This window comes from Chaetodon trifascialis, chromosome 7 (assembly GCF_039877785.1).
Source record: "Chaetodon trifascialis isolate fChaTrf1 chromosome 7, fChaTrf1.hap1, whole genome shotgun sequence".
In the NCBI taxonomy this organism is placed as follows: domain Eukaryota; kingdom Metazoa; phylum Chordata; class Actinopteri; order Chaetodontiformes; family Chaetodontidae; genus Chaetodon; species Chaetodon trifascialis.
Window position 1 is genome coordinate 30,278,535 of NC_092062.1, and position 26,448 is coordinate 30,304,982.

The 26,448-nt window shown below is 49.2% G+C and overlaps 3 protein-coding genes across 3 annotated transcripts in view; 2 read left to right on the forward strand and 1 right to left on the reverse strand.

Annotated features, from left to right (window-relative positions):
* Positions 1–4,855, reverse strand: part of col6a4a (collagen, type VI, alpha 4a) — a 51,516-nt gene extending 46,661 nt beyond the window's left edge. Inside the window, exons 1-2 of the mRNA XM_070965986.1 lie at positions 4,732–4,855; positions 2,060–2,184 (exon numbers count right to left, since the gene is read on the reverse strand). The gene's annotated coding sequence lies outside the window, so the exon portion shown is untranslated. The remainder of the gene's footprint in view (positions 1–2,059; positions 2,185–4,731) is intronic.
* An 8,076-nt stretch (positions 4,856–12,931) lies between these two features.
* Positions 12,932–14,977, forward strand: rpp25l (ribonuclease P/MRP 25 subunit-like). The gene is made up of 2 exons (XM_070966802.1): positions 12,932–13,002; positions 13,817–14,977. Exon 2 carries the CDS (start codon positions 13,817–13,819, stop codon positions 14,507–14,509), a length of 693 nt encoding a protein of 230 aa, XP_070822903.1. The 5' UTR covers positions 12,932–13,002; the 3' UTR covers positions 14,510–14,977.
* A 921-nt stretch (positions 14,978–15,898) lies between these two features.
* LOC139334089 (gamma-aminobutyric acid type B receptor subunit 2-like) lies at positions 15,899–25,699 on the forward strand. Its single transcript, XM_070966837.1, has 19 exons — positions 15,899–16,147; positions 17,577–17,714; positions 17,809–17,979; positions 18,112–18,213; positions 18,332–18,397; positions 18,651–18,839; positions 19,116–19,358; positions 19,870–19,930; positions 20,101–20,181; positions 20,314–20,464; positions 21,012–21,144; positions 21,302–21,400; positions 21,477–21,593; positions 22,659–22,769; positions 23,621–23,854; positions 23,929–24,033; positions 24,128–24,215; positions 24,606–24,714; positions 25,494–25,699. Exons 1-19 carry the CDS (start codon positions 15,899–15,901, stop codon positions 25,675–25,677), a joined length of 2,631 nt encoding a protein of 876 aa, XP_070822938.1. The 3' UTR covers positions 25,678–25,699.
* The last annotated feature ends 749 nt before the right edge of the window (positions 25,700–26,448 follow it).

Here is a 26,448-nt window from a genome sequence, read left to right on the forward strand (position 1 = left end):
AGCAGACGCTGTGCAGGTGAAGGAGGGAGGACACCTCCCACAAACCACACCTGCACGTTTCTGTGCACAAACAATATGAATCGCAGAGAGACTTTAAGAGCCTGCGGCGAGTGAGCACCCCCCCGCTGGAAGGCCGCAGTGATCCCAGTAGCTCATTCTGCTGATATAAAGTCAGTTAAATGAAGAGACTGGCTTCCTGCTCAGTGGCACAGACAGACTGTAAGTCTATAAGAGTGTTATATGTAATGTCGAGCTTTCTGTTTAAGGGGAACAAAAAGCTGAATCAGAAACAGATGACGGGGGTGGTGGGGGTGGTGGGGTTGGTGGGGGTGGGGGCTGTACAGTGAATTCAGTCCCTGGAGGCTGCAGTAAAGCTTTCTGTTATATTAAGCAGATCTGACTGAGGTATGGAAGCTCAGGCGTGACAAAAATACAGCATTCAGCTGAAGCTTTGCACGTTTTTTAAATTCATGTTGAATTCCACTAAATTCTGTCAGAAAACTGATTTTCTAACAAAAGAAACTCTGTGGAAAAGTCAACGTGCCTTTCAGAGCGATCACGCCTCAACAGTTTGGTCACTGATGACCTTCCACACGTCCAGCTCTGCGTCCTCAGCACCGAGAGTCATATAAGACAAACCGAAGAGCTTTCGAGTAAAGCAGAAAGGGAGACTGGGCTCAGACCGCAGCGTTCAGAGGAGTAAGCGCCATGTGTTTCACATTGAGGGGCTCGCTTTAAAGACTCCACATGGCATCGCGTGGAAACTCAAGACAATGGAGTCGATCTGAAACAGCGACGAGCCGCGGCAACATATTTCTGTCTTATCCTTTAAGGAGCCGTCTGGTCTTTTTCTCAGAATTCGTGCACTCTTAATGTGGGATGTTAGGAAGGAAAAACACCCTCAGAGTAAATGTGAGTGGAGAAGGTGAAAGTTCATCCATTCATCGTTTGAGTCACTTCTCAAGCAGAAACTGAACATTTGCTGCTTCCAGCTTCTTTCCTTTGTCTCCTTCATGACAGTAAACTGAACCTCTTCACGTTTTGGACTGTTGGACTTTACATTCAGAGAAGTTTGGACATTTTCTGTATGAAACAATCAACCTTGAAATAATCAGGAAATTAACCAATAATGGAAATAACGGTTAGTCTCAGGGCTGCATGCAAATGAGTGAGCAGATGGAAAAAGAGCAGAACGGTCCTTTAGCTTCAGCGACCAGCAGATGTCTGAGTGGACGCTCAGCAGCTCATCCAAAGCTGCACTTTTACAGATGAATAAAACTGTTTAAAACCATGGAGAGTCCATAAATGACTCCAGCAGTCTGTTTGATCCAAACCTCCTAAAATCTAAAAGTTTAAAGTTAAACTCGATCAGCATTTGACAAAGTTAGTGAGTGATGTTGAAAATCATTTCCACTCATTTATTCCTTAAAAAGTCTTTAAACATTAGGTTTAAATAAACTAATGCACTGCACTTAATGACAGATCTGAGCTTCTGGTACTTTATATATTTCCATTCACACTTCATACTTTTACTCCAGTACTTTAATGTCGGCTGCTCTTACTCTGCAGATTTTACATAGAAAAGATCTTAAAAACATGCATGAACATGTGTGAAATATGCCAACTGATTATTACTTAAGTGCCATCAATATCTTGAAAAAAACTACATTAATTTGCATTTTTCTACCATAAAAGGACAAATCTTGCACTGCCAGCCGTGTTTTGACTCCCTGAAGCCTCCACATGTTATTCAGAGCAGAAGATAAGGCTGAAAGGTGCATCAAGAAGTGACTCCACAGCTGAGTTCAGATCTAAACTGAATCTTTTCTGTCATTAATGAGTCCAGACTGAGCTTTGAATGAACCCCCCCTCCCCCCAGCAGCTTTAAAGTGAAGCCACTTGGATGCCTGTCAGCCTTTAAAACAGAGTGCGGAAGTAAAGGTGAGCCAGGTAAGGAGCACACAGCTGCACAGCCCTCATGCACCTCAGTCTGTCAGACGCTCAGCGCTCTGCACTGCTGCTGTTTTCCATTCATGCACAGGCGGAAAGAGTCACTTACAGATCTGCTGCTCGCCGTCCGCGCCCTCTGCACGCCAAACACACGAGTCCTGCAGCCATGTAGGGAGGTGCGGGCTTGTCTCTGCAGGAAGCACCTCCTCGCCTTCACTCCTCCCACTGCACACCCTGCTGCAGAGGTGGAGGAAACAAACCCTTCCTTAATGCTCAGCACCACAGAGCCACAGCTCCCAGTCACAGAGACAGACTGATGACGAGCGTCTGCCTCACATGAAGAAGAAATGTGCTTTTTGAAAAGTGACTTCAGTCTCTAGGCAGAAAAACTTTTATCTCAAATCAGGTTTGTTCATGTATGAATGTGTCACATTTAACAAGAAGAGCACTTTGTATGTTTGACTTTTGTTCACATGTATGTTTTTTATTACTCTTTAAAAGCCCCCCCACCCACCCCCACCCCAAAGCTTTCTGCTTTGGTCAGCTGTGTGGAGGTGGGGGGTGTCAAGTCAACGCTCCTCACATTAATGAACACACAGGATTAATCAGCAAATCTGGACCTCAGAAGTAATGACTGACGAGCAGAAACAGGCCAAAAGTGACCATGTGGTTGTGGACCAGGACCCTCCTCTCAGGCCGTCCTGGTCCTGGTCCTGGTCCTGGTCCTGGTCCTGGTCCTGGTCCTGGTCCTGGTCCTGGTCCTGGTCCACAGCAGAGTCTGAGTGACACGAAGAAGCGAACCATGAGCCCTGCGGTCGGACTGTGTTTTAAAGCGCTCACTTCATGTTTTTCAGGCTACATTTAGCTTTAATCAGTCCATCTTCTGCCCTCAGTCACTTCAGCCTGGGCTCACGGTTAACTGGACCAGGAAACCGCCTAAACCCGCCTCTGCTGGAGCCCATCGGGCCCCCGCACAGGAAGCTGGTCTTGGTTGTGTGTTGAGGCTGCAGACTTGGTTCCTGCTGCAGATAAGGACTCAGAGTCTAACACTGTCCAGGCCTGAGCTCAGTCAGTACAGGCTGCGTTTTGTATGATTAACTCTTTAACTGTATTTCTGGTTCATCGTATTTTTTTTACATACTTGATGTTTTATTCATTTTGTCTTCATTTTGAAGTTTCTTTCATCACATTTTTTCCTCATGTCTTTACATGCTGTTAAAATGCTCTTTTTCCTCGTGTAAGGCTCTTTGAATGAAAGGTTCAACTTAAACTGCCTCGTCTCTCCTCCTCTGTCGCGCTCTGGATGTCGGAATCACTGACCTTAGCATCCATGCTAACCTCTTTAGCTAGCTAGCTAGGTAGATAGACAGATACTTAATTCACTGATTCTTCTGCCAGGCGTTCCTGGCAGGACGCTGCTGGTCCAGTCCACCATGGTGGATCTCCTGAAGTCTGGCCAAATGGACTCTCAGATCACGTGATCTCGTGTAATCTGGCAACCTCGCGAATGCAGCTGCCCCTCCAGGTAAGACCCTGTTCAAGCTGATCTCTCATGTTACAGGTGACGTAAGACTGAATGCTGAAGCTGAAGTCGAATCCTGGACTGAGCAGAGCAAACATCCTCACGCTGCTCGTTGGCCTCCAACACTTTTTTTTCTAGGAAATAAACTTTAAAGCAGATGTCTGGGAACAGAGTGTGTGTGTGTGTGTGTGTGTGTGTGTGTGTGTGTGTGAGGGGGGGGGGGGGGGCGTGTCTGTGTGCATATCTGTGTGTATGTATGTGGGGGGGGCATGTATGTGTGTGTGCATATCTGTGTGTATGTATGTATGTGTGGGGGGGGCGTGTATGTGTGTATATCTGTGTGTATGTGTGGGGGGGCGTGTATGTGTGTATATCTGTGTGTGTGTGTGTGTCAGAGGGAGGGTCTGTCTTCGTCCTGGCCCTCGTCAGCAGACGGTGCTCTGCCTGGTGGACTTTCTTCTGTGGAGTGTTTGTTTTGGACAGAAAGAGGAAGCTGAGACGTTCTGAGGAAACCAGAGAGACGTGAAAACATGTTGCTGTCCCATCAGTGTGCGGCGGTTTCAAACATTTCAGCTCAGACGATGAGACTTCTGTGACCCTCTTCAGCCATGAAACACAGTTCATGATCAAACAAAGAGTTTTTGGTGTGGCCCACATGGGCTCCCGTCCTGAGGTGTGGGAAAGAACGTTGCTGGCTTTGTTCTCTGCAGCTACGAGACTGATGTCACTGAACGGGACAGACCTCCAGCTGACAGCCACTGGTCACAGACCGTCACTCAGACAGATGGTACAGTACTGTAAAGCTGTCCTCTGTGTCTGCCTATGTGAGCTCTGTGTTTTATACTGTTAACACACTGAGTCTGGTATTTGGGGAAAAGGGGGGCTGGGGGTGGGGGGGCTGGAGTTGGGGGGGTTTGCTGTTCTGTTTCTGTTTCGTTGGACTGTTAACTGGAATTATAAAACCTAGATAAAAAGAGCTTGATCAGACATAAAGAGTTTAAGCTATGACTGAGCTGTTTCTGCTTCGGCACTGAAGCACGAACACGTCTACGTGCTGGACAGTCAGCTCTTTCCACAGGTGGATTATCACCTGTTCTGCCAAATAAGACACAAAACATTCATCTGTTCGCTGGATTTATTCATTTCAGGACGTCGAGAGAATGGATTAGATATGTGTGTTTTCATTAGAGAGCGTGAATCAGTGGTTTGAGCCTGCTGGGCTCCATCAGCCAAAACACTCATTCCTCCATGTAACTCACTGTGAGCCTGGACCATGAAAGCCTCCAGAGAGGCCTCAGATCCTGGATCAGGACTCGCAGGAGCAGCAAACAGCAGCTCACTGTCCACTTCAGGAGGTCCTGACATCCACAGACCACCCGCTCTTAACCGATCAGCAGCTTTAACTCCGCTCTGCTCTGAATCAGCTATGAGTCACATGAAGTCCAACAGCGAAACACGATCAGATCAAACACACCAATAACTTGATTTTAATCCAGCGTGTCTTTGTTCCTGTGGATCAGTGGAAACTGCTGAAGAACCAGAACACAACACAAATATCAGGAAAATGATTGTGACCACAGCTTTCAGCTGTTTTCACCACTGAAACTACAAACTTTGTTCATAAACGACTGCGAGGACGTTTCAGAGCTCCTGACTTTTACTGGAAACTGGAAAGCACCCTGGAGGGGGGGTCAGGTGTTTGTTTCAATGGCAGCCAACCACTGGACCGTCTGCCGGCCGAGTGCAGTAAACGAAGGTTAAAGGTCGACCATTTATCCAGCCTATAAAACATGCCTGACAGTGTGAGCTCGTGTGAACATCATGCTCCGACAGGCTGAAATCACGACACACGTGAAGTAAAACATCGCCTTATTTTCAGCATCTGAAAATGAAATGCAGCACAAACTGTGATCACTTCCACATGTTCACATACTGTAAAAGTGTCTTGGTGTTGTTTGACAGTGTAGTGTCTGCCAGCTCTCCCTGAGCACCCACAGGCCCACGGCAAGGGGGGGCGGGGGGGGGGCAGGCCAGGCTCTCAGCTGTGTGTATACAGCAGAAAACACTCTGAGTAAAGCGTGGATCATCTCTGCAGAGGCTTTCTGTCCAGCTGGCTGCGTCTTATCAGAGTCTGGCTCGCCTTCCAGGACAAACCACAAGCCTCCAGACTGCAGCCAGACTGGCCTTTAGGATTACTGAGGGACCCCACACATAAACGCCATGCCCACCAACACACACACATATCCACAACCCTCGCTGTCAGAAAAGCACAGCGCTGCATGAGAGGTATGAAACAATCAATGAGCCGTTCTCTACAAAGAAAGAAAACTTCCCACGGCCCGAGAAGACCTTTCCATCAGTCCAAAAAGCCAAAACACATTCAGCTCTCTGACATGTGTGACACAGAAAAACAGCGAAGGAGCTGGAACCAGAAAGGCTGGTGCTGCTCTTTACATCTGACAGAATGCTTGTTTGATCATCAGATTGTTGCTGCTCTGAGTTTAATGACGTTCTGTGTCTACATCTCAACGGCAGGGACAAGAAGGAGGACACAGCACAGACAGACGGAGACAAGAAGACTGATGGATCTGAGACAGCTTCAAACCACACCACTCTGTTAGCAACACAATCTTAAAATATAACTAACCACAGGAAGCAGCGAGTCCAACCCATCCTGATGTCTCTATCACACAACGAGATCAAGTCTGGTCCAAACTGTCCAACAGGATCAGGTCTCATCAGTCTGAGGTCAGGCTGCAGCTGTTCAGTTTGTCTCCTGTGGGTTCATGTTCTTCTGTCCTGCCAGGATGATCTGTGGTCACAGCGAGTAACGACTGGAGCTGTAAGATTAACGAGCTGAACGTCGTCTTGAGACATTACCGATGCTGAGGGACTCTGTCCATAACGCAGGTGTCTGCTGTGCGTTATCCTAACATGTTTGTGGACTACTTAACTTCCTTAACGTCCTGCTCTTTCGTCACATTGTCACCTCTCTTATGTCCACACATGCTGCTGTCCAACATCAACGCTGTGAAAAAGACAAAATGAGGATCTGATTTTCTCTGCAGGACGTTTGAAGTGTCTGCGCGTTAATCTGTGTGGTAACAGTCTGTTATCAGTGACTTACAGTCATGGAGTAACACTCACACAGTGTCATCCAGTGTTTTCCATTTCCACTTCATGTTCCTCTGAAGTGTCTCCCTCTCAGACAGTTTGACCTCCATCAGCCAATAAGCTGCAGATAATGACGCTGAGGCAGTTCTTCGTGAGTGCTGGCGGCTTCCAGCTGAACATTAACGAACAGAGATGTTTCTGTGGTTCAGGCTGCCGCCGATGGTTTGGTCCACCGCGAACGTTCAAAAATCACAGCTGATCCAGACCAACACACCTCAACCTCCACAGGCCAGATTATCCCAGAACCGGCTGTGGACGTTCATGGTCCCCGGAGGAGGAACGCTGGTTGTCTGTCCACTTAGCGCCACCATCAGGCTAACATTTGAACACTTACAAAGAGAGATCAGATCTAAACGTGCTGCCGTCGTTCCTGCTCCCCACAGGATGAACCTTAAATTCTAATGGTCCCACGATCTTTCCTATAGCGCCACCTTCAGAACAAACTTTGCATTTTCCGCTTTAGGAATGAGGAACAGCATGTTGTTTGTGTTGTGGCTGTAATGAACCCTGCGGCCTCTTGGGGACGCTAGCAGCACTTAACACTCTTAGACTGGATTTATCCTGTGACTGCAGACAGGGCCGTGGATGATGTGCACCTCCTCAGAAACCCAACTACCCGTCTGGGCTGTGGCTATGTGCTGGTTCGCTGCTGGTTGCTTGTAACGTTTAAGTGGCTGAAGGTTATTCCACACTGAGTCTGACTGAGTGTCCCTGTAGCAGCTAAACTGATGTGGTATTAAAAAAATGTCCATTTCCTGCCAACTCTTGGGCCTCGCTGGCAGCATGCACCGCTCTCTGTGTGAGTGGAGTTCAGTTCTTCTCAATAAAAGCTTAACAGCCTCATTTTTATTCCTCCTCTTTGCCCCGAGGGATAGAAACGATGGAGCATTAACAAGAAAACACAAAAAGCAGCTTTTTCTGCGCTTAGCGTGACAATATTGTTCGTCAGCAGACTGTTTGGATCCTTTCCTCCACGATGAAGGCAAAAAGACTGCGAGAGAAAGCGACCTACCTGCCCGCTGGGAGCCTCGCTGGCCTCCCATTGGCTGACGGAGCTGGGACCTTCAGGTCTGCAGGTGGACTGTCCTGCACGGTTTTGGACTGGAGGCCAGATCATGTGGCATGCTCGAGGCCGTGGTGGGCTTGTTCCCATAGACTTCAAGCAGACTGGAAATCAAAGAGGTATAAAGAATAAGGTCTGAAACTGATTTCATTATGTGCGTTATTCACGTTTTAATTTCAGTTAGCAAATTTCAAACTATTTCCTTACATGAAGTTTCAGGTGTTTCACCGTATTTTCACCATAATAATGAAACTCCATTTTGTTCCAGCGGCCCAAAACCAGTGTACAACCATTTACAATCAACAGGAGGCAAAAAGAAACGCCAACAGCAGACAAATAACCGTTTTTAAAAGTGACGCGACATCGAGGAAACTCACCGCTGACGTCTCTCATTGATCCACAGATCGATAAAACTCCGACAAAAACGGTCTGAAACATCCACAAAGGTCCAGAAGATCCACTGCAGTGAAGATATTTAGTCCAAACAGGAAAATAATCCACAGAAACGTGTTTTCTCATTTCAAATTAGCAGGTGAAGAGTTCGTCTTCCGCTAGTTTTTTTGTGTTTCCCGCTTTGTAACTTCCGGAAGCGCACACAGACCGGCGCCATCTTTTCTCCAGTCACTCCGCGGAGTCTCAGGTTTGAAATGAAACCTAACCTGATGAAGCCGAGCAACCAGAGCGACCAGTCACAGTCCGAGTAAACAAAACGACCTCCTTATCTACATCTCTCTGAACATTAAGCCAATGGTAATCAGGTTTGCTGATGACTGACGCTTTGAATAGCCAATGAAATTCTGAACACGCAGTTTTACCGCCTCAGTGGATTATTTAGAGCTCCAGCTCTCAAATCCAGGATTTCAGCGCTAATAGAGATTTTACACAGTTTGAAGTGATAAATGTGGTAAATGGCCTCAATATAAAGACATACAGCCAAAATATAAGTACAGATACCTTAAATATGAATACAGGTGGCCAAAATTTAGATGTCATGAATATAGATACAGGTATTTTAGTAGATAAATATGATTAATTGAATTTTTTTTGGAGAACGCCCAGATAAACCATTAGAGAAAACCTGAAAGTGTTCAGTTTCTATTGTACCTGGACTAGTGTAAAGCTTCATGCTGTGCTCTCATTGTGTTTCCAGATAATAAGTTCTAGTTTCTATTTAGCAAAGAAACCCTTCTACTTTGGTGTGTTCAGACTGCTTTTACTCAGTGTCAGCAGCTCTCACAGTGATTCTGACTGCTGGGGATTAAAGTTCAGGGTGTTTCCTTTCAATAGAGGCCAAAACCATGCAGGTCCTCCACATGGTTGAAGAGGAGCTTTCAGTTTACTTTGAGTCTGTCCTGGATGGACGTTTCAGGCTCACTTTCGCATTTAACACCACCAGTTCTCCTCCAATGAGGTGTGAGGCTCAGCACAAACTCTGAAACGAGTGATTTCAAGGTGGATTATTTCTACCAAAACTAAAGACACTAATTCGAGGTTCAGCTGCTCCTCAGTATGCAGTAACTGCAGTACTTCACTGTAGTTCCTGAAGGGTAGAAATGTTTGTATGAGAGTCATCATGATGTCCACATTATGAGAGATAAACAGACCCAGAAGACAAAAACCTGCCAGTTAAATCCTCCACTGTTTCAGTATTAATCGACTGATCTGTGAGATACCACCAGTGGTTCAAGAAGTACGAGTCTTTAAAATAAACAGCAGTAGTACTCTGTAAAACTATCATCTGAACAGTATCACTGATGACGGACACATAAGCAGTGTTTTAGTATCACAGCTGGTTGCAGTGAGGCTCATTTTTTACTGTAAAATCTCTCGTTTTGTCAAATTCCCTGAGACTGTTTTTGGAAAACGTAAATGGCCTGATGGATGTTACTGCATCGTGTCATTTTTCCACAGTAATTCTGCTGGTCCCACTCAGAGCTGATGTCCTCACAGTGGACAGTCTGCAGCTCTCAGCCCTCGACAGGATCTGGCGCCACCTCGTGGTCTGGAGACGACACTGCTCCGTTCTGTTGTCTGAAATGTACATTACAACAGAAATGACAGTTTGTTGCCATGGAAACATTAAATCCAGATGAAGTGTGTCTGCACTTCAGTGGTATTTGTCCAGCTGTTAAAAAAAAAATTAAAAATCAAATAAAAAATTTGCACCTGATCTGAAGAAAGTCAGAAATACCCTGAAGGACGGTGGAAACGACCTCCAACAGAGAGAGGAAAACAAAGTCACTGTGTTTTACTGGAGCTCAGAGGAAGACGATCAGTCAGTGTGATCCACACTGAGCTGTTAGCGGTTAGCTGTTAGCATCCACTGCTTGAGTGTGAACATGGAAATTATTGGCAAGAAGGAAAATATGGATAAATCTTTAACACAGACGGTTTAATGAAGTGGCCTCTGTTCACACTGACTTCATCATCAGTTTCATGTTTTCTTTTTGTGATCTGGAACTGATTCTACAGTTTCCCATGACACTGCCTCTGCCCCCCGGCCTAAACCAGACCATTAGATTCATCTGTGTGTGTGTGTGTGTGTGTGTGTGTGTGTGTGTGTGTGTGTGCGTGTGTGTGTGTGCGTGTGTGTGTGTGTGTGTGTGTGGGCTTCGCCGAGGTTAACTCCTGACAGTGAACTCTGTCCGTCCCCTCCGCTCAAAGTGTCGATGACATCCAGCTGCCTGACCCGAGTCCTTCCTCCCGTCCCCGTCCCTCCAGCTCTGCCGACCTCTGACTGGAACCACAGCTCCCACAGCTCCCACAGCTCCCCGATTCACACCAACTCTGCTGAACAACACAGAGCATGACAAAGTATTTCAGTCATTTAAGGTCACGTTCCTCCTCAGACATGATCACAGCTGAAGCACAATATGAGATATCAGTATTTTCATACTGACACTGGGTCAAAGGTGAACCTTGCTCCATCCTCTGTGATCGACTGAGCCTTTCCAGGAAGCTTGATAACTGCTGATTGTTTTCCCTTCTTCAGAGCTCTGCGGGCGACAAACGCTTTCACACATGCAGCCCATTTCAACATTATTCCAAGGAAATGAGCAGAGGGGTGGATGACAAAGAAAAGCTTTCCCATTGCCTTCACAGTTCCACTGAATTTCTCTGGAAGTCTGTCCATCAGCCAAACCAGTCCTCACATCCAAATCTGCTGAGTCCATCTTCCTGAGCCCCCTGTCTCCACATCCCTCCTGATCCTGGTTTGCTATCTTGTCTGCTGGCCAACGCTGACTGTGTGCGGCTGCTGCACTCCACAGTGCACAGCGTTTGTTTCTGGCTCTCTGTTCTATCATACTGGATTTGATTTGGAACAAACACTGTGACGGTAAAGTGGACGCACTCAGCTTCTGTTGGAGTCGACAGGTCTGACTCATTTTTGCTCAGAAGTCAATGTCCATACGGGGACAGCAGCGCCTCCATCGCGTCCTCCAGCTCCGCTCTGTGCAGATCTCTGGAGGATAATGAATCTAAAGCTTCATGTTTGAGAAGCATTTCAGGTGAAGATCTGATCTTTGTGGGCGTAATGAGTTGAGGTCAAGCAGGTGAAAGGACATGAACACCACCTGACGACCAGCGGCTCCTCTCATGGCGTCCCTGCAGGCCGACGGTCTGACGGCTGTGACTCTGCTTCTCATTGGTCTTTATCTCCTCTGTGGATTGAAGCCTTCAGCAGCTTTGTTGGCCAATGAGCAACGTTTTGTCTCAACATGTCTTAGGCTTCCTTGGTGGTGTTGACTCAGGTGGGACACACCCCTCCATGAAAAGCTGAGAGGACAGCTCTCTGCTTTTCCCTGCCTGCTGCTGACTCTCATGTCGTGGCATATCCGGCCACTCCCTCCTGCCCTGCAGTAACTGCTTCCATCACCTAACCTTCCCCGCCCACTTCCTCACCTGTCCCCGTGTCTCTCATCAGTCCTGCAGCTGACTCTGTCCCTACCAGCCAACACATCATGCAAACTGACATGTTGATGCAGGAAGGCCTGGAGGCTGTTTCGCTAAGTGCCGATGCTCGACACGCTGGGAGGAAGCTCACAGACCAATCCTCGGCCGGACTCCAGCATCTGCAGCTGGACGCCATCATCAGCGTCCTCCTGCACCGTCAGCAGAGCGCCGACCCCTGCAGGCGATGAGCGGAGCAGCAGACTGTAGGTTCACTGTTTCAGAGGAGATGCAGTGTGATGAAGCATGAAGAAATAACACGCTGCGTCTTAAATAAAGTCTGGGTTAGTAAAAGTTCAGTGCAAGGGTTTAGGAACTTCCACATGTTTGATTTTAGGGATTTCTTGAGCAGGACTGGGATTGATGGTGATCCAGACATTTTTTGATGGATGTGAAACCCAGTCCAGTTCCTTCATCGGCAGCCTGCTGTGTGGCTCACTTCATGTGTTTAGACTGATTACCACTTTAATGGTCACTAAAGTTTTGCATTGATGCATCATGGTGTACATGTTTATTGGATTTCAGCATCCAGAGGAACAGAGCTGGATATCACGTGCAATAGTACATTTTAACATCATGTGCAACACGACCTGTAAAACATTGTTCATTAACGTCATTTTGTCTTCACTCATTAGCTGCTGACTGTCCTCACATCCCTCTCCACTGTATGAGGCCTGTATGAGGAGTCATGTGAGACATGGACCACCTGGACATCCTTCAAAATACCACAACAATATACTGATTTTTGACAAATGATGCAGTGTGCGTTTATGTTTACCTGCAAAGGCAGCAGTGGAGCAAGAGGAGGTAAATTTATACTCATGGAAATAACTGAAGACATTTAACTATAATTCAAATAGTTTATTTTTACAGGCTACACAAAAGGACAAAAAGGACAAAGACATGAGTGGTAGGACCCCCACCTTCCACAATGGAACTAAAGGCACGTGCCTGTTCAAAGTGGACCAATGGACACATGGCTCAGATTAGTTCAGGGTTATTGATGTCTGAGGGTCAGTGTGCCTGTCTGGCTTGCCGTAGATTAACGTATTAAGTATCTCGCGAAAACTTCGATGTGTTTTCAGATGACAAATTAAATAATACTGAATACAAACCAATCAAAAACAACGTAACGTAAAGGAACCGTGTATCTTCGTGTTTCCCCTTTGGTTATTCCACTCAGACGTTCTGAATTCAGTTAAAAGTTAATGAACTACAACTTAACCTCAGAAGAAAAGAGAAGCCTGGCAGTTTGCGACAGATCTAGTCGATTTACGGTAACGTAAAGTGTTGCAGGGGAAGTAAACATGTGGATACATCAGTAGCTCAAAAATCTCATCTGGTAAGATTATAAACTCATTATTCATGTACTTTAGTCGATACAGGAAGGAGGAAAGTACAGTTTTATCTCCTCTCTGGTGTTTCTGCATCGAGAACATTTCCGGGAACACAAGCTAAGACTGTTAGCCGCTAGCTCAGTCGCACTTGCTAGCATTGCCAGTAGCACAGTCGGTTCAGTTTTCTATCATTTTATTTAACATTAGCTGAATTACACGAAGACTCTGTTGGAACAGTTCATTGATTGTGCCAAGAAAAGTTTAGTTTTACCCTCATTTACCAGTCTGATGGTTGTCGAGCCTCAGAAAACCCGTAACAATCTGAAAAGTTAATCCACCGATCTCCGTTTGAAACACTGCAGATTTAACGTTTTCTTTGTCACTGCACAAACCTGCAGTCATGGCAGAAACGTTTTAGCCTCGTTTGTCCATCATTACGACGCCTTTCTTTATTCGGCATACATCCAGTACACCAGGCACTGATGGTTTTAGTCTAATTTCATGGTTACAAGCTTGCTGACCAACAGTAAACGCATCACCGTGGAAGTAAGAAAGAATTTAAATGTTTCTATACGGACAAATAGGAAGACACTAACATTCGTTAACCTTCCTGCAGATTCAAAATCAATGTGGCTTTGTAATGTGTAGAAGTCTTAATTTGTCAGAACAGCATCTGTAATGTCAATACTAGCTGTGCAGTGACGTGATGCAGGTGTTAAAGGTTCAGTTATCCTCACCAGCCTGTATGTAGACCTGAGGACATCTGAAATCATTATGTCAAACCATCTGATGTCTGTACATATATCTCTCTGTCTGCAGATGGAGAACTATAGTAAGGCTCGGACAGTGGAGCAGCCGTCCGTCTGTCCTTTCCCCGGCCTCCCCCCTGACACGCCGGAGGTCCGCGTCAAAGATGGCAGCAAGATCCGCAACCTGCTGCGTTATGCCCTGAGCCGCATCGAGGCCAAACCCCGAGCGGCCGAGGACGAGGGTCGACCCACACCTGAGGAGGGAGGCGTGGGTGTGGAGGCTCAGCAGGAGGCGCGGGGTCCGCCGCTCTGCAAACAGATCGTGTTCACGGCCACAGGAAAGGGCGTGTCTAAAGCCATAACGTGCGCTGAGATTGTGAAGCGCCGTGTGAAGGGACTCCACCAGCTCACCAGGCTGCTGTTCAGCACCGTGGAGGAGGTGTGGGAGCCGCTGGAGCCCGCCGCCGGCCTCGACAGCCTGACGGTCAGCAGGAACGTCCCCGCCATCTGGATCCTCCTCTCCAGTGACCCGCTGGACTGCAGCCAGCCTGGATACCAGGCGCCGGGCCGTTATGACACCCTGTGGGCTCAGTCTGCCACCAGGGAGGAGGGAGGTGGATTCACCGGACAGAGGGCAGGACACAAGAGGAAGAAAGGAGGAGGAGGAGGAGGAGGAGGAGGAGGAGGAGGAGGAGGAGGCAGAGGGAGGGGACACGGCCGTCAGACTGGACGGGCCAGAATACAAGTTAAAGGACAGAGTTGATTTAGTTTTGTCCAAACTGTGTGGACATAAAGACAGAAAACGCTGTGGACACTTCACTCAGTGGACACTTCAGTCACGTCTGTTCTCTGTTTGTTGACATTGATCTCTTTTCTCTAACGATCAGCCTGAAGAGACGATCCATCAGTCCGTGTTTGGTCAAAGTTTTTTTTTGTTTCTTAAAAATAACTTCATGGAAATGAGTGAACACACTAACGAGCAGGACTGATGTGGACACTCCCTGTTGGTGCTTGAGACTTTAAAAAAGTAAAGTTTTCTAAAATCCAAACGGCCCTTCTGTCTTCAGTCGTCTCAGACAAACTTCCTGCTTTTGTCTGCTCAAATGTGGATCTACAGCAGAAACAGTGTGTGTGTGTGTGTGTGTGTGTGTGTGCGCGCGCGCACGCACTGAATGTTTTTCCCGTGAGCAAAAAAAAAGGTGAATTAAAGAGGTTTTATTTGTTTCACTATTGAATTGTGTCCAAAGTCCTTCTGTGAGAAACGAGCAGATTTCCTGTCAGTTCATCGTTGAGTCGTCAGCGTTTCATCCAGACGCTGTCGCTCCTCTTCCTGTCACAGTCAAGTATCTGGATGAGTCTGCTGGATTAAAACGAGTCCTGCAAACCTGGTTTTCTTCAAACAAGTGCAGAAGTCTTGTTGCACGCAGCAGGTGTGAAATGACTGCAGTGAAAAAAACGTCATGTCTTACAAACTTCATCTGTTTTCAAAGTAAAATCTGAGTAAAAATCTTCAATGTGCTGAAGTATAAAGTACAGTATTTGTCTCGGAGTGGAAGTTTGAAGTAATTTGTGTTTAAGTACAGGCCCTGAGTAAATGTACTTCACACACACTAACGTTAGAATCGTCAAAGGCTGAAGGTTCTGTCCTCGATGTCCATCTGTTGACATCCAGCCGCTGCCTCAGACGTCCTGCATGGAGACGATTCCTGTCAAAGTGCATGTCAAGCTAACTTTGTCAAGCTGGTCAGAGATGTCCTGAAAAGGCCACCATACAGAGGACAAACCCTTGATTTGGGCAGCAGCGTGACCTCCACTCTGGCGCCACCCTCAGGACAAACAATGTTTCCTCCCACTGAGGATCAAAGAACACAAAGGTCAGTTTTTCATCCAGTTTCTGCTTCTGTGCTGCTTTAATCTTCAGCTTTGGTCGTTGTGACTTCTCCTCTCAGTGACAGTAGAACCCTGATGTTCACCTCCTCCGTGGCTGCATGCGCCTCCTGCCAGTCTTCAGTGTGACATCTTGCGTCCAGGCTGATCCTTTTATCTCCTCAGTCGGCTCCTCGGCCTCTCAGCTGCTTACAGCGCAGGAGGATTAGAGCTTCTCTGCAGGGGGATCAGAGCAGAGGAAGCGTGTCTGCAGTTGGAGTGGAGAATGGAGCGCGGTGGACGGGTGGAGGCGTTCAGGCTGCTGCTGGTCTGCTGGCTGGCCGTCGGGCCAGCGCCGGCTCAGGTCCGCCACCCTCTGCCCGTCCTGTGGATGATGCCCGTCAGCTCTGGACCAGGGAGGCAGAACCTGACCGCCGCTGTGGCCCCCGCCGTCAGACTGGCTCTGCAGGACCTGCAGAGACAACCGCCCCCGCTGGGAAACTACGAGGTCCAGCTCCAGCTGCTGGACTCGCAGGTCAGTGTGTACCTCAACTGAATGAGATCCTCACAGACCACCATGTGCTGGTCCTTCAAGAAGAGCAGTGACGAGCTGAAGCTGTGAGTCAGAGGTTCTTCATGTTGAATCCTGTGAGCAGGTCGACCAAAGCAGGTTTCCTCCTCTTAGTCTCAATCTTAGCGTGAAGACGTAACACAGGTGTACCATCTTGGATGACTGGTTGAACTGGATTTGAAACCTGTGGAAGGTGGAGACACCACGCTGTCGTCACACCTCAAACCAAAGGTCAGCTATTTCTCTCTCAGCCGATTGGCCATTTTGTGACCTCTCAGGGTCATTATGCGACCCCTGGAGGGGCCCCAGCCTCAGGTTGGAAACCACGCTTCTGCTCTCCTACACCTCAGAGGAAAATGAAGTACTTTTACTCCATATGTCTAACAGCTTCAGGTATTAGTTACTTTACAGAGTACAATATGTCATACCCTTTGTGTCCAGTGAAAACCACGTATCTCCAAGTGTGATGATTCTGAATGTTGGTGTTTGTGATAAACTGGAGGGTTAAGTGTCCCGTTATGGTCTGGCTTTGCAGTATAGCCTACACTTGAGACTTCAGAGCTTGGTTTGCTGCCTGTTGTCCACGTGCAGGCTGGACACAGCGTGAGAATCACGCAGATGGTTCAGTCTCTCCTGAAGAGTCGAGGCGTCGCACTCGTTTCTTAATGAAAACAAGTAGTGGTGTGAAAGAAGAGCTGAGACGGAGGTTCAAACCCCGCCCACTTCCACACCTCCGCACACCTGACCAATCACTGCATGGTGTGACTGGAGGGTCCCTCACCTCAGAGGCGCTTCTCTCTGCAGACCATGTGTTTCTGCTGTGTCCTCCAGCTCGCTCTGGGACTCTTTGCAGCTCTCTGCAGGAAATGGTGGCTGTTCCCTGCAGGTTGGGGGTGAGCGGCTGCACTGAATGAAGTGCTGGGCTGAGAGCGCCTCAGGATCCCCTGACGGGAGCTGGACGATGCTGCTGCAGGGGACGTGTGGACTTCCTGGTCAGCCCGCTGCAGCGTGACCTGCCTCTGGATAAGCTGCTGACAATGGATCTGATTGAAGGATTGTCTGTTTTACAAGTTAGACACACTGGCTGATGAAGGTGTGTGTGTGTGTGTGTGTGTGTGTGTGTGTGTGTGTGTGTGTGTGTGTGTGTGTGTGCGCGTGCGTGCGTGCGTGCGTGCGTGCGTGTGTGTGTGTATGTGTGTGTGTGTGCGCGTGCGTGCGTGCGTGCGTGTGTGTGTGTATGTGTGTCTCATCTGGACTGAGATGTCTGTGTGATCAGTGTTGGACCGCTCCGTCTCCTGGCGCTCTTTGACCTCTCTAAAGCGCCGCTGTCCTCTCGCCGCTCCGTCTGGACCGCAGTAACGTCAGTGTGTCGTGTGTCCCTCATGTTTTGCAGTGTGATCCTGCTAAATCGCTCAAAGCTCTGTTTGATGCCATGTGGGCGGGGCCAAAGTACCTGCTGGTGTTTGGAGGAGTGTGTCCATCTGTGACGGCGCTCATTGGTCGCTCTCTGCCAGCTCTCCACCTGGTGCAGGTGCACATCTGCTCACTTCAGGCTTCTTGTTGGATTAGTTTAAGCTGGTGCTCGTGCTGTCCGCAGCTAAGTTTCATGTCCTCTGATGTCCCAGGTGTCTTTTGCAGCCTCGTCCCCCAGCCTGTCCAACAGGAAGTGGTACGGGAACCTGTTCAGCACGGTGCCGTCGGACCGAGCTCTGAACCAGGCCACAGTGAAGCTGCTGCAGCGCTTCAAGTGGAGCAGAGTCGGTGTGATCACACAGGAAGGAGCCAGGCGCTCAGAGGTGACGCAGATGATGGCGCCGCTCGCCTCCTTCAGCGCCTCCATCCAACCAAACTCCGCCTTTTAATGAGCGCCTCTGTACTGTTAGCTTCATAAGCTCCTGTTCTCCTCCTCTGACCTCCTGTTTGTGCAGATGAAGAAGGATCTGATCAGGCAGCTGCTGAAGGCTGATGTCCAGGTGGTTTCCACAGAAAGTCTCTCTGAAGACGTCTGCAGCAGCGTGAGGAAGATGAAGGTAAGCAGCAGATCTACAGACTTGAGTAGAAAAGACTTACATGAACACTGTGAGGAAGACTCTGGACAAACGTCTGCTTCATCAGCTTTAACATTCACTGTTGCTTCTTTATTTGCAGGAAAGTGATGTTCGGATCATCATCACACAGCTTAAAGAGGATTCTGCCTCTGAGGTTTTCTGCTGCGTGAGTACACTTTATGGCCAAAAGTATGTGGACACCCCTGCTCTGTGTGTGGCCGTTTAGAAGCGATGAAGGGAAATTTAATGCAGCAGTAACAGTTTAGACACTCCAGTCCTGATCTTAACTCCATCCAGCACATCTGGCACGTAAACCTGATCACCCAATCCCAGCAGCAGGCTTGACATCTGCAGGACGGTGGAGGAGGATCCCAAAGCCCAGATGATCACTGACAGCAGTGTCTCTGTGCGACCTTCAGGCCTACAGACTCAACCTGTTCGGAGCTCGGTATCAGTGGATCATCGCCGACGGAGGAGCAGCTGGGTGGAGGCTGAGGTGGCAGGTTTCCGGCTGCACCGCCAGCAGTCTGATGACGGCTGCAGACGGATCCATCAGGCTGCAGATCAGACAGCTCAGCGGCACAAACGCAGCAGGAGTGTCTGGACGGGTGAGAAAGCGCTGACAGAGCGGTCTGTGCTGTCACGCCGACACTAAGACGAGCTTCAGTTCCAGTTTGTGCTGAAACTAAAAGGATTTCTGTCAGAATATGAATGTTACATTTACAGACTGTGGAGTTCAGGTGAAGCAGCAGAGCCATGAAAGTTACTTTGGACATTCATGGTCCTCAGAGGACACATTGTCCTCTGTCTAAACAGCGTCTGTACGTCAGCTCTGATGTCATGTGCTGCGATTCAGTAACGTCTCAGACCGACTGTCTCTGCAGACTCCTCAGGACTACCAGGACGCCTACCTCAGACAGCTGTTTCAGGAGGGGTCAGAGGTCAGCCCCCTCCACTCCTTCGCCTACGACGCCGTTTGGGTCGTCGCCAAAGCTCTCGGTCAGGTGATGGAGGCTATGAGGCACCGAGAGAAGTTCAGCCTGCAGAGAAACGTGACGGTCAGTGAGGTCCAAGTTCACAGGATGCTGCAGGACGCCGTGAGGCAGACGCGCTTTGAGGGAGTCACAGTGAGCACGTTTACACACCTGTGACCCACACGCCTGAGACACACACCTGTGATACACACACCTGTGAGACACACACCTGAGACACACACCTGAGACACACACCTGTGACACACACACCTGTGACCCACACCTGTGATACACACACCTGTGAGACACACACCTGAGACACACACCTGTGACCCACACCCGTGATACACACACCTGTGATACACACACCTGTGACCCACACCTGTGATACACACACCTGTGAGACACACACCTGAGACACACACCTGTGACCCACACCTGTGATACACACACCTGTGATACACACACCTGTGACCCACACCTGTGACACACACACCTGAGACACACACCTGTGACACATGCTTGTGATAGACACACCTGTGACAAGCTAAAACGAGCTAAAACTAGTCGTGGTCTTGGTACTGCACAGTTTACTTTCAGTAGTATTGATACTGTATTACTGGTAGTACTTTCTCTCTGTCACATGTGTGTTTTCTGATTTCAGGGTCCAGTTTTCTTTCGAAATGGGGAGAGAATGACGTCGATCGAGCTGATCCAGATTCAAGGTGCTTTGAACCACCTGATGCTCCGCAGTGTGTTAATATTCATGTCCTGTTATCAATCAACGTGTGTGTGTGTGTGTGTGTGTGTGTGTGTGTGTGTGTGTGTGTGTGTGTGTGTGTGTGTGTGTGTGTGTGTGTGTGTGTGTGTGTGTGTGTGTGTGTGTGTGTGTCAGGCAGCAGTGGTGTGTTGGTGGGACAGTTCAGTACTTCCAGCCAGCAGCTCAGACTGATGAACCACCTGCTGAAGTTTAAAGGTGAGACTCAGATCCAGACCCAGACCCAGACCCAGACCCAGACCCAGACCCAGACCCAGACCCAGACCCAGACCCAGACTCAGACCACCACTGACAGCTTGTGGGAGTGACCTCGTATGTTTGGTCCTGCAGGTCCAGGACCAGCCAGAGACCAGACTCTGGTCCTCTTGCAGCGGCAGCACATCAGCCTGCTTCTGTACAGCATTGTGTCATCAGCTGCAGGCCTGACCATCATCATCACTCTGACCGTCCTCATCCTCACCATCATCAACCGTAAACACTGGTACGCCTCCTGCAGACCCTCCTGCAGACCCTCCTGCAGTCTCTCCTGCAGACCCTCCTGCAGTCTCTCCTGCAGACCCTCCTGCAGACTCTCCTGCAGACCCTCCTGCAGACCCTCCTGCAGACCCTCCTGCAGACCCTCCTGCAGTCTCTCCTGCAGACCCTCCTGCAGACCCTCCTGCAGACCCTCCTGCAGTCTCTCCTGCAGACCCTCCTGCAGACCCTCCTGCAGTCTCTCCTGCAGACCCTCCTGCAGACCCTCCTGCAGACCCTCCTGCAGTCTCTCCTGCAGACCCTCCTGCAGACCCTCCTGCAGACCCTCCTGCAGACCCTCCTGCAGTCTCTCCTGCAGACCCTCCTGCAGACCCTCCTGCAGACCCTCCTGCAGACCCTCCTGCAGTCTCTCCTGCAGACCCTCCTGCAGACCCTCCTGCAGACCCTCCTGCAGTCTCTCCTGCAGACCCTCCTGCAGACTCTCCTGCAGACTCAGACCTGAGCTGTCGACCGTTAAATGAACTCCTCTCTGTCTCCTCTCTGTCTCCTCTCAGGCTGCTCGGATCGAGCGGGGGATCCCAGGACGAGCTGCTGCTGATGGGCGTCCTGCTGTCCTCCTCCTCGGTCCTGATGTCCGGCCTGGACGGAGCTTCGCTGTCCAACTGGACATTTGAGCTGCTCTGCTCTGTGAGTTCAGACGGCTGCATTTTCATTTTAGAGACACTGTAAGGGAGACAACGGGACAGTGCTACCACGATGGTAACCAGCGCTGCGTTGATGAGGCCTCCATGCCTCCAGTCTGCAGGAACCTGTTGGCTCATGCTGCATTTCTTTGGTCCTGCAGGTTCGTCTGTGGACTCTCTCAGTAGGACACACTGTGGGCTTCGCCGTGCTGTTCGCCAAAACATGGAGGGTTTATTCTCTGTGCAGCATCAAACAGGAGGTAAAGCCTCGCACAGCGTCGCTCTGACTGTGACACACTGAGCTAACTGCTGTTTGTTCCACTGTGTTTCCTGCAGCGTCGGCAGCGAGCAGGACGTGTGGTGCTCGGGATGTTCCTGCTGGATGTGCTCCTTTTAACCTCCTGGCAAATCCTGGACCCTCTCAGACGGGTGGTGCAGCACCATCATTTAGAGGTAACAGTAACAGGATGATCTGTGCTGATGGAGGCTGGAGGACGAAAAGACGAATGAAAGAGGGACAGTCCTCCTCAGGCAGAGGGAGGTGCTCACACGCTGTACTGAAGTAAAAGTAACAATACCTCAATGGAAAAATACTCCGTTACAAGTCAAAGTCCTGTATTCAAACTCTGGTTTAAGTAAAAGTACAGCAGTACTGTCAGCTTCATGCAGTAAAAGTACACAGTACTGACAGCATCATGCAGTAAAAGTACAACAGTACTGTCAGCTTCATGCAGTAAAAGTACACAGTACTGACAGCATCATGCAGTAAAAGTACACAGTACTGTCAGCATCATGCAGTAAAAGTACACTGTTGTCAGCATCATGCAGTAGCGTCATGCAATAAAAGTACACAGTGCTGTCAGCGTCATGCAGTAAAAGTACACAGTGCTGTCAGTGCCATGCAGTAAAAGTACACAGTGCTGTCAGCATCATGCAGTAAAAGTACACAGTGCTGTCAGTGTCATGCAGTTAAAGTACACAGTGCTGTCAGTGTCATGCAGTAAAAGTACACAGTGCTGTCAGTGTCATGCAGTAAAAGTACACAGTGCTGTCAGTGTCATGCAGTTAAAGTACACAGTGCTGTCAGCGTCATGCAGTAAAAGTACACAGTGCTGTCAGTGTCATGCAGTAAAAGTACACCGTATCAGTTTGTTCAGACTGAAGCTTCAGTGTCAGAGCAGCTTGTTACTGTTGGAGCTCCTTCAGTGGAGGTACTTTAAATACTTCATGTTCTGTGAGCTACTTCAGGCCAGTGGGGCCAAACCTTGGGGTCGGGCCATCCAGAGGGTCACATGATCAATGTGGGGGGGGTCAGGTGATTGATGGGGAAGAAGAAAAAGTTGTGACGACAAAGCAGTTTTGTCTTTTTCTCTAATACTTGCATGTAGTGAAACATGCCGTCTGCCAGCCTCTGACGCTCACTCAGTCTGCAGTGTGCTGCAGCTGCTGTGCGTACTGTTTGTCTGAGAAGTTTCAGGTGACGTTCAGGAACAAACTCTGCTGTGTTGTTTGCTGCAGACTGAGGCTGCTGATCAGGACGTGGTGGTCCGGCTGTACTCTGAGCACTGCGGCAGCACCAACATGGAGCTGTGGCTCACTGCTGTCTACGGATACAAAGGGCCTCTGCTGGTCAGTGCGCGTCTCCCACCGCTGAACTGGTCAGGGTTTAAGTCTGCAGCCACCCGGCGCCCCCATGAGGACGTCACTTTCATTACACACCAGAAAAGTTCCACGCTGTGATTCTCATCATTAGTGGAGAAATGTGTGTGGATTCTCTCTTAAACCAGTTAGAACCAACCAATCAATCAACCAACCAATCAACCAACCAATCAATCAACCAACCAATCAACCAACCAACCAATCAACCAACCAATCAATCAACCAACCAATCAATCAACCAACCAACCAATCAACCAACCAACCAATCAACCAACCAACCAATCAACCAACCAATCAATCAACCAACCAACCAATCAACCAACCAACCAATCAATCAACCAATCAATCAACCAGTCACTGAAAACAGTGCTGACACGTGTTGTTAAAGTGTCCGAGCAGCTTCAGAGCCTCACTGAACTTTGATTCAAACCTCTGATGACTTTGATCTGAGGCTCAGCTTTGAGCTAAATGCTAACAGCAGCATGCTAACATGCTCACAGTGGCAACGTTAAAATGTTGATATTTAGCAGCTAATGCTAATATGAACACAACACTGAAACTCCAGAGATGCAGGATGTTGAAGGTGCTTTAGAAACGGTGTGCGGTGGCACAGTTTGTCCAGCAGGGGGCGCTGACGGCCTCATTCCCGCACTGTAAAACCTTCTGCTCAGTTTGCTTTATTTGTCACTGCATTTAAATAAATTCTTTAAAGTCTTTGCTTTGGGTTAAAGTTGTGTTTTAGGAAGCATCTGATGATAATGGATCATCCTGTATTTGCTCTCTGGAGGAGACTTCGTGGAATAAAAGGCTTTTTTCTGCAGGGTCTCGGGTGCTTCCTGGCCTGGAGTATCAGGACTGTGCAGGTGGACGGTCCTGCAGTCAGCAGTCAACACCTGACGCTGAGCATGTTTGCCATGATGGCGTTCAGTGTGTCGGGAGCGTCGGGGTCACTGCTGACGTCCCACAATCCTCCTGTGCAGTTCTGCGTGACCAGCGTCGTCATCCTGTGCTGTAACGTGTTGACAGTGAGCTGGCTGTTTGGACCGCAGGTCAGAGTGACGCTCTGCGCCTCCGCTCAGTCATCAGGAGGTCTCTCCACCGCCTTACCTGCGCCTGTGTTTCTCTGCAGTGTTTGAGCCTGAAAGGAGTGAAGCTGCAGAGTGAAGCTGCAGAGGAAGACGATGAAGAGCAGCTGAGGAGACTAAACCAGCAGCTGAAGAGTCTCACTGCTCAGGTGAGGACACACAAACATCACCTGTCCAATGACGGCGAGGCCGCTGACGTGAGGAGCATCAACGCTGCAGCTCTGTTTGTTGTGTTCTCTGCAGCTCGACGCAGAAATGGAAACCATCGCCATGCAGCTCCACGAAACGCCTGAACCGGAGCTTCACCGCAAAATGAGAGAGAGAGACGACGGTAACGGAAACATGAAGTCAGTGAACACCTGAACACACTGCACGTGAGACCCACGAGTGCAGGACGCCGACCCGCTGCCCACCAGCATGAGGACGTGTTTAGCCTAGCTTAGCACAGAGAGTGGGAGCAGGGGGAAACTGCTAGCCGAGCTCCATCAGAGGAGACAAACACACACCTGAGCTCAGTTCATAACGTCCAAAAACTGCAGGTGGAAGAATCAAACAGACACAGGCTGCTCAGTGAGCAGCTGTTAGCTAACACACAGATGCTCAGTGTCCAGTCTCACTCACCTTCATAACCGTCCTCTTCCTCTTCCTCTTCCTCTTCCTCTTCCTCTTCCTCTTCCTCTTCCTCTTCCTCCTCCTCTTCCTCTTCCTGTGTTTGTCCCAGCAGGTGACATCGGAGCCATGATGTCCACTCATGCAGCTCAGGTGTGCTCAGAGGACAGAAGCTCAGAGGGGAAACCTTCCAATCCAGACGGCCTCAACTCCCCTGAACAGTGAGTCTGAAACCACCAAGCAAAGGCTCGCTGGGCTGGGCTTCTTCTTCTGTGGTGGTTTGATGGCAGCGACTGGGGAACTAGCTCCACCTGCTGTTTACCTCCATCAGGCATGAACCCATGAACACAACAAGCTGCCAGCCATTTTTCCATCCATCCATCCATCCATTTTCTATGCTGCTTATCCCTTTCAGGGTCACGGGGGGGCCGGAGCCTATCTCGGCTGTCAACGGGTGGGAGGCGGGGTACACCCTGGACCGGTCGCAGCCGATCGCAGGGCACATACACACAACCATTCACACTCACACTCACACTCACACCTAGGGGCAATTAGAGTCACCAATCAACCTAACGAGCATGTTTCTGGTCTGTGGGAGGAAGCCGGAGAGAAGCCACGCATGCAGGGGAAGAACATGCAACTTCACACAGAAAGGCCCGACCCGGGAATCGAGCCTGCGACCTTCTTCCTGTGAGGCACGCGCACTACCTGCTGTGCCACCATGCAGCAGCCATTTTTCTTTTCATGATTTTCTGGAAATCTGCCTGAAATTTGCACTGAATTTGTCTGGAAACTTGATTGTTGACAGTTGTCCCATTTCAGTTGTCCCCTCCGTGAACAGATCAGCTGTTGTCCTTTTCATTGGCTGCATGGCTGCAGCTCCTCCGTCATGCTAAAGTCTGTAGTTTTCCCACGTAAGAGGAGGAGGAGCTGGGCAGAGTCACGGACATCAGCCTTCATCCCCATTGTGCTTTCTCTTCCTTCCTGTGGTCTCTCTCAGCGTCTGGCGCCGTCTCTCCGTCCAGCTGCCGATCCTCCATCATTCCTACCTGCCCGCCATCGGCGGCGTCAGCGCCAGCAGCTCCAGCCTGTTCGGCAGCCGCGAGGCCTTCATTCAGCACGACCTGCTGCGGACGACTTCCTGTACACCTGACGCCACGCGGCTGGGGCCACATTACTGCTGAACCAATCAGATGGCAGCTGTGACCTTCACCTGTTCTTAATTTGTTTTATTGCGTAGTGACACACTGTGCACATGCAGGGGTCACATGTTTAATGTACTGTATGAATGTACAATGTCCAACGAACCAGCCAACGACTGATGTGAGTCTGTCTGTTACTGAGAACCTGATTTCTAATAAAAGACGTGAAGAAAACAGACGTCAGAACGTTTCTTATTACATTAAAATGCTTCTTTCAGATTCAGAATTGCTGGATGGAATATTTGGAGCGACGAGACGAGAAGCTGCTCGAACATCAGACATCAGAACTTTTAGAATTACAACAATAAATTAAACAAAATGAGACCAAAGGAGCAGATCTCACACTCTGGGAGTTTGTTTCAGGTATGTGGAGCATAAAGACTGAATGCTGCTTCTCCAGGTCTGGTCTGGACCAGAGTCAGACCTGATCCCAGACCATCTGACAGGCGGTCTGGGATCAGAGCAGCACGTCAGAAATAAACCACTCAGAGCTTCGTAGGCCGACAACAGCGCTTTACAGTCTGACGCACAGGAAGCTGCTGTGAGGGTCTGAGAGCTGAGACACGGTGCGTTTACAGTCAGCGTGGAAAGAACAGATGCAGACCGACATGTCAACTGAAGGCTGATGTGTGTCTGACTCTAAACTCACCTGAACGTCCCACTGGGCTGAGACTGGAGACAAAGACCTTCAAAGGCCAGAGCAGTTCAGTTTAGGCTGGAGCAGAAAGGAAACTGACGACTTCTGTCCATGTT

What these genes read in the sequence shown, in the direction of transcription:
- LOC139334089 (XM_070966837.1), top strand. Translation starts at nt 15,899, where the DNA reads ATGGAGCGCGGTGGACGGGTGGAGGCGTTCAGGCTGCTGCTGGTCTGC. An exon ending in CAGCTCTCCACCTGGTGCAG is followed by an intron (nt 17,715 to 17,808) that starts GTGCACATCTGC and finishes CTGATGTCCCAG; the next exon opens with GTGTCTTTTGCAGCCTCGTC. An exon ending in GATACAAAGGGCCTCTGCTG is followed by an intron (nt 22,770 to 23,620) that starts GTCAGTGCGCGT and finishes TTTTTTCTGCAG; the next exon opens with GGTCTCGGGTGCTTCCTGGC.
- rpp25l (XM_070966802.1), top strand. Translation starts at nt 13,817, where the DNA reads ATGGAGAACTATAGTAAGGCTCGGACAGTGGAGCAGCCGTCCGTCTGT.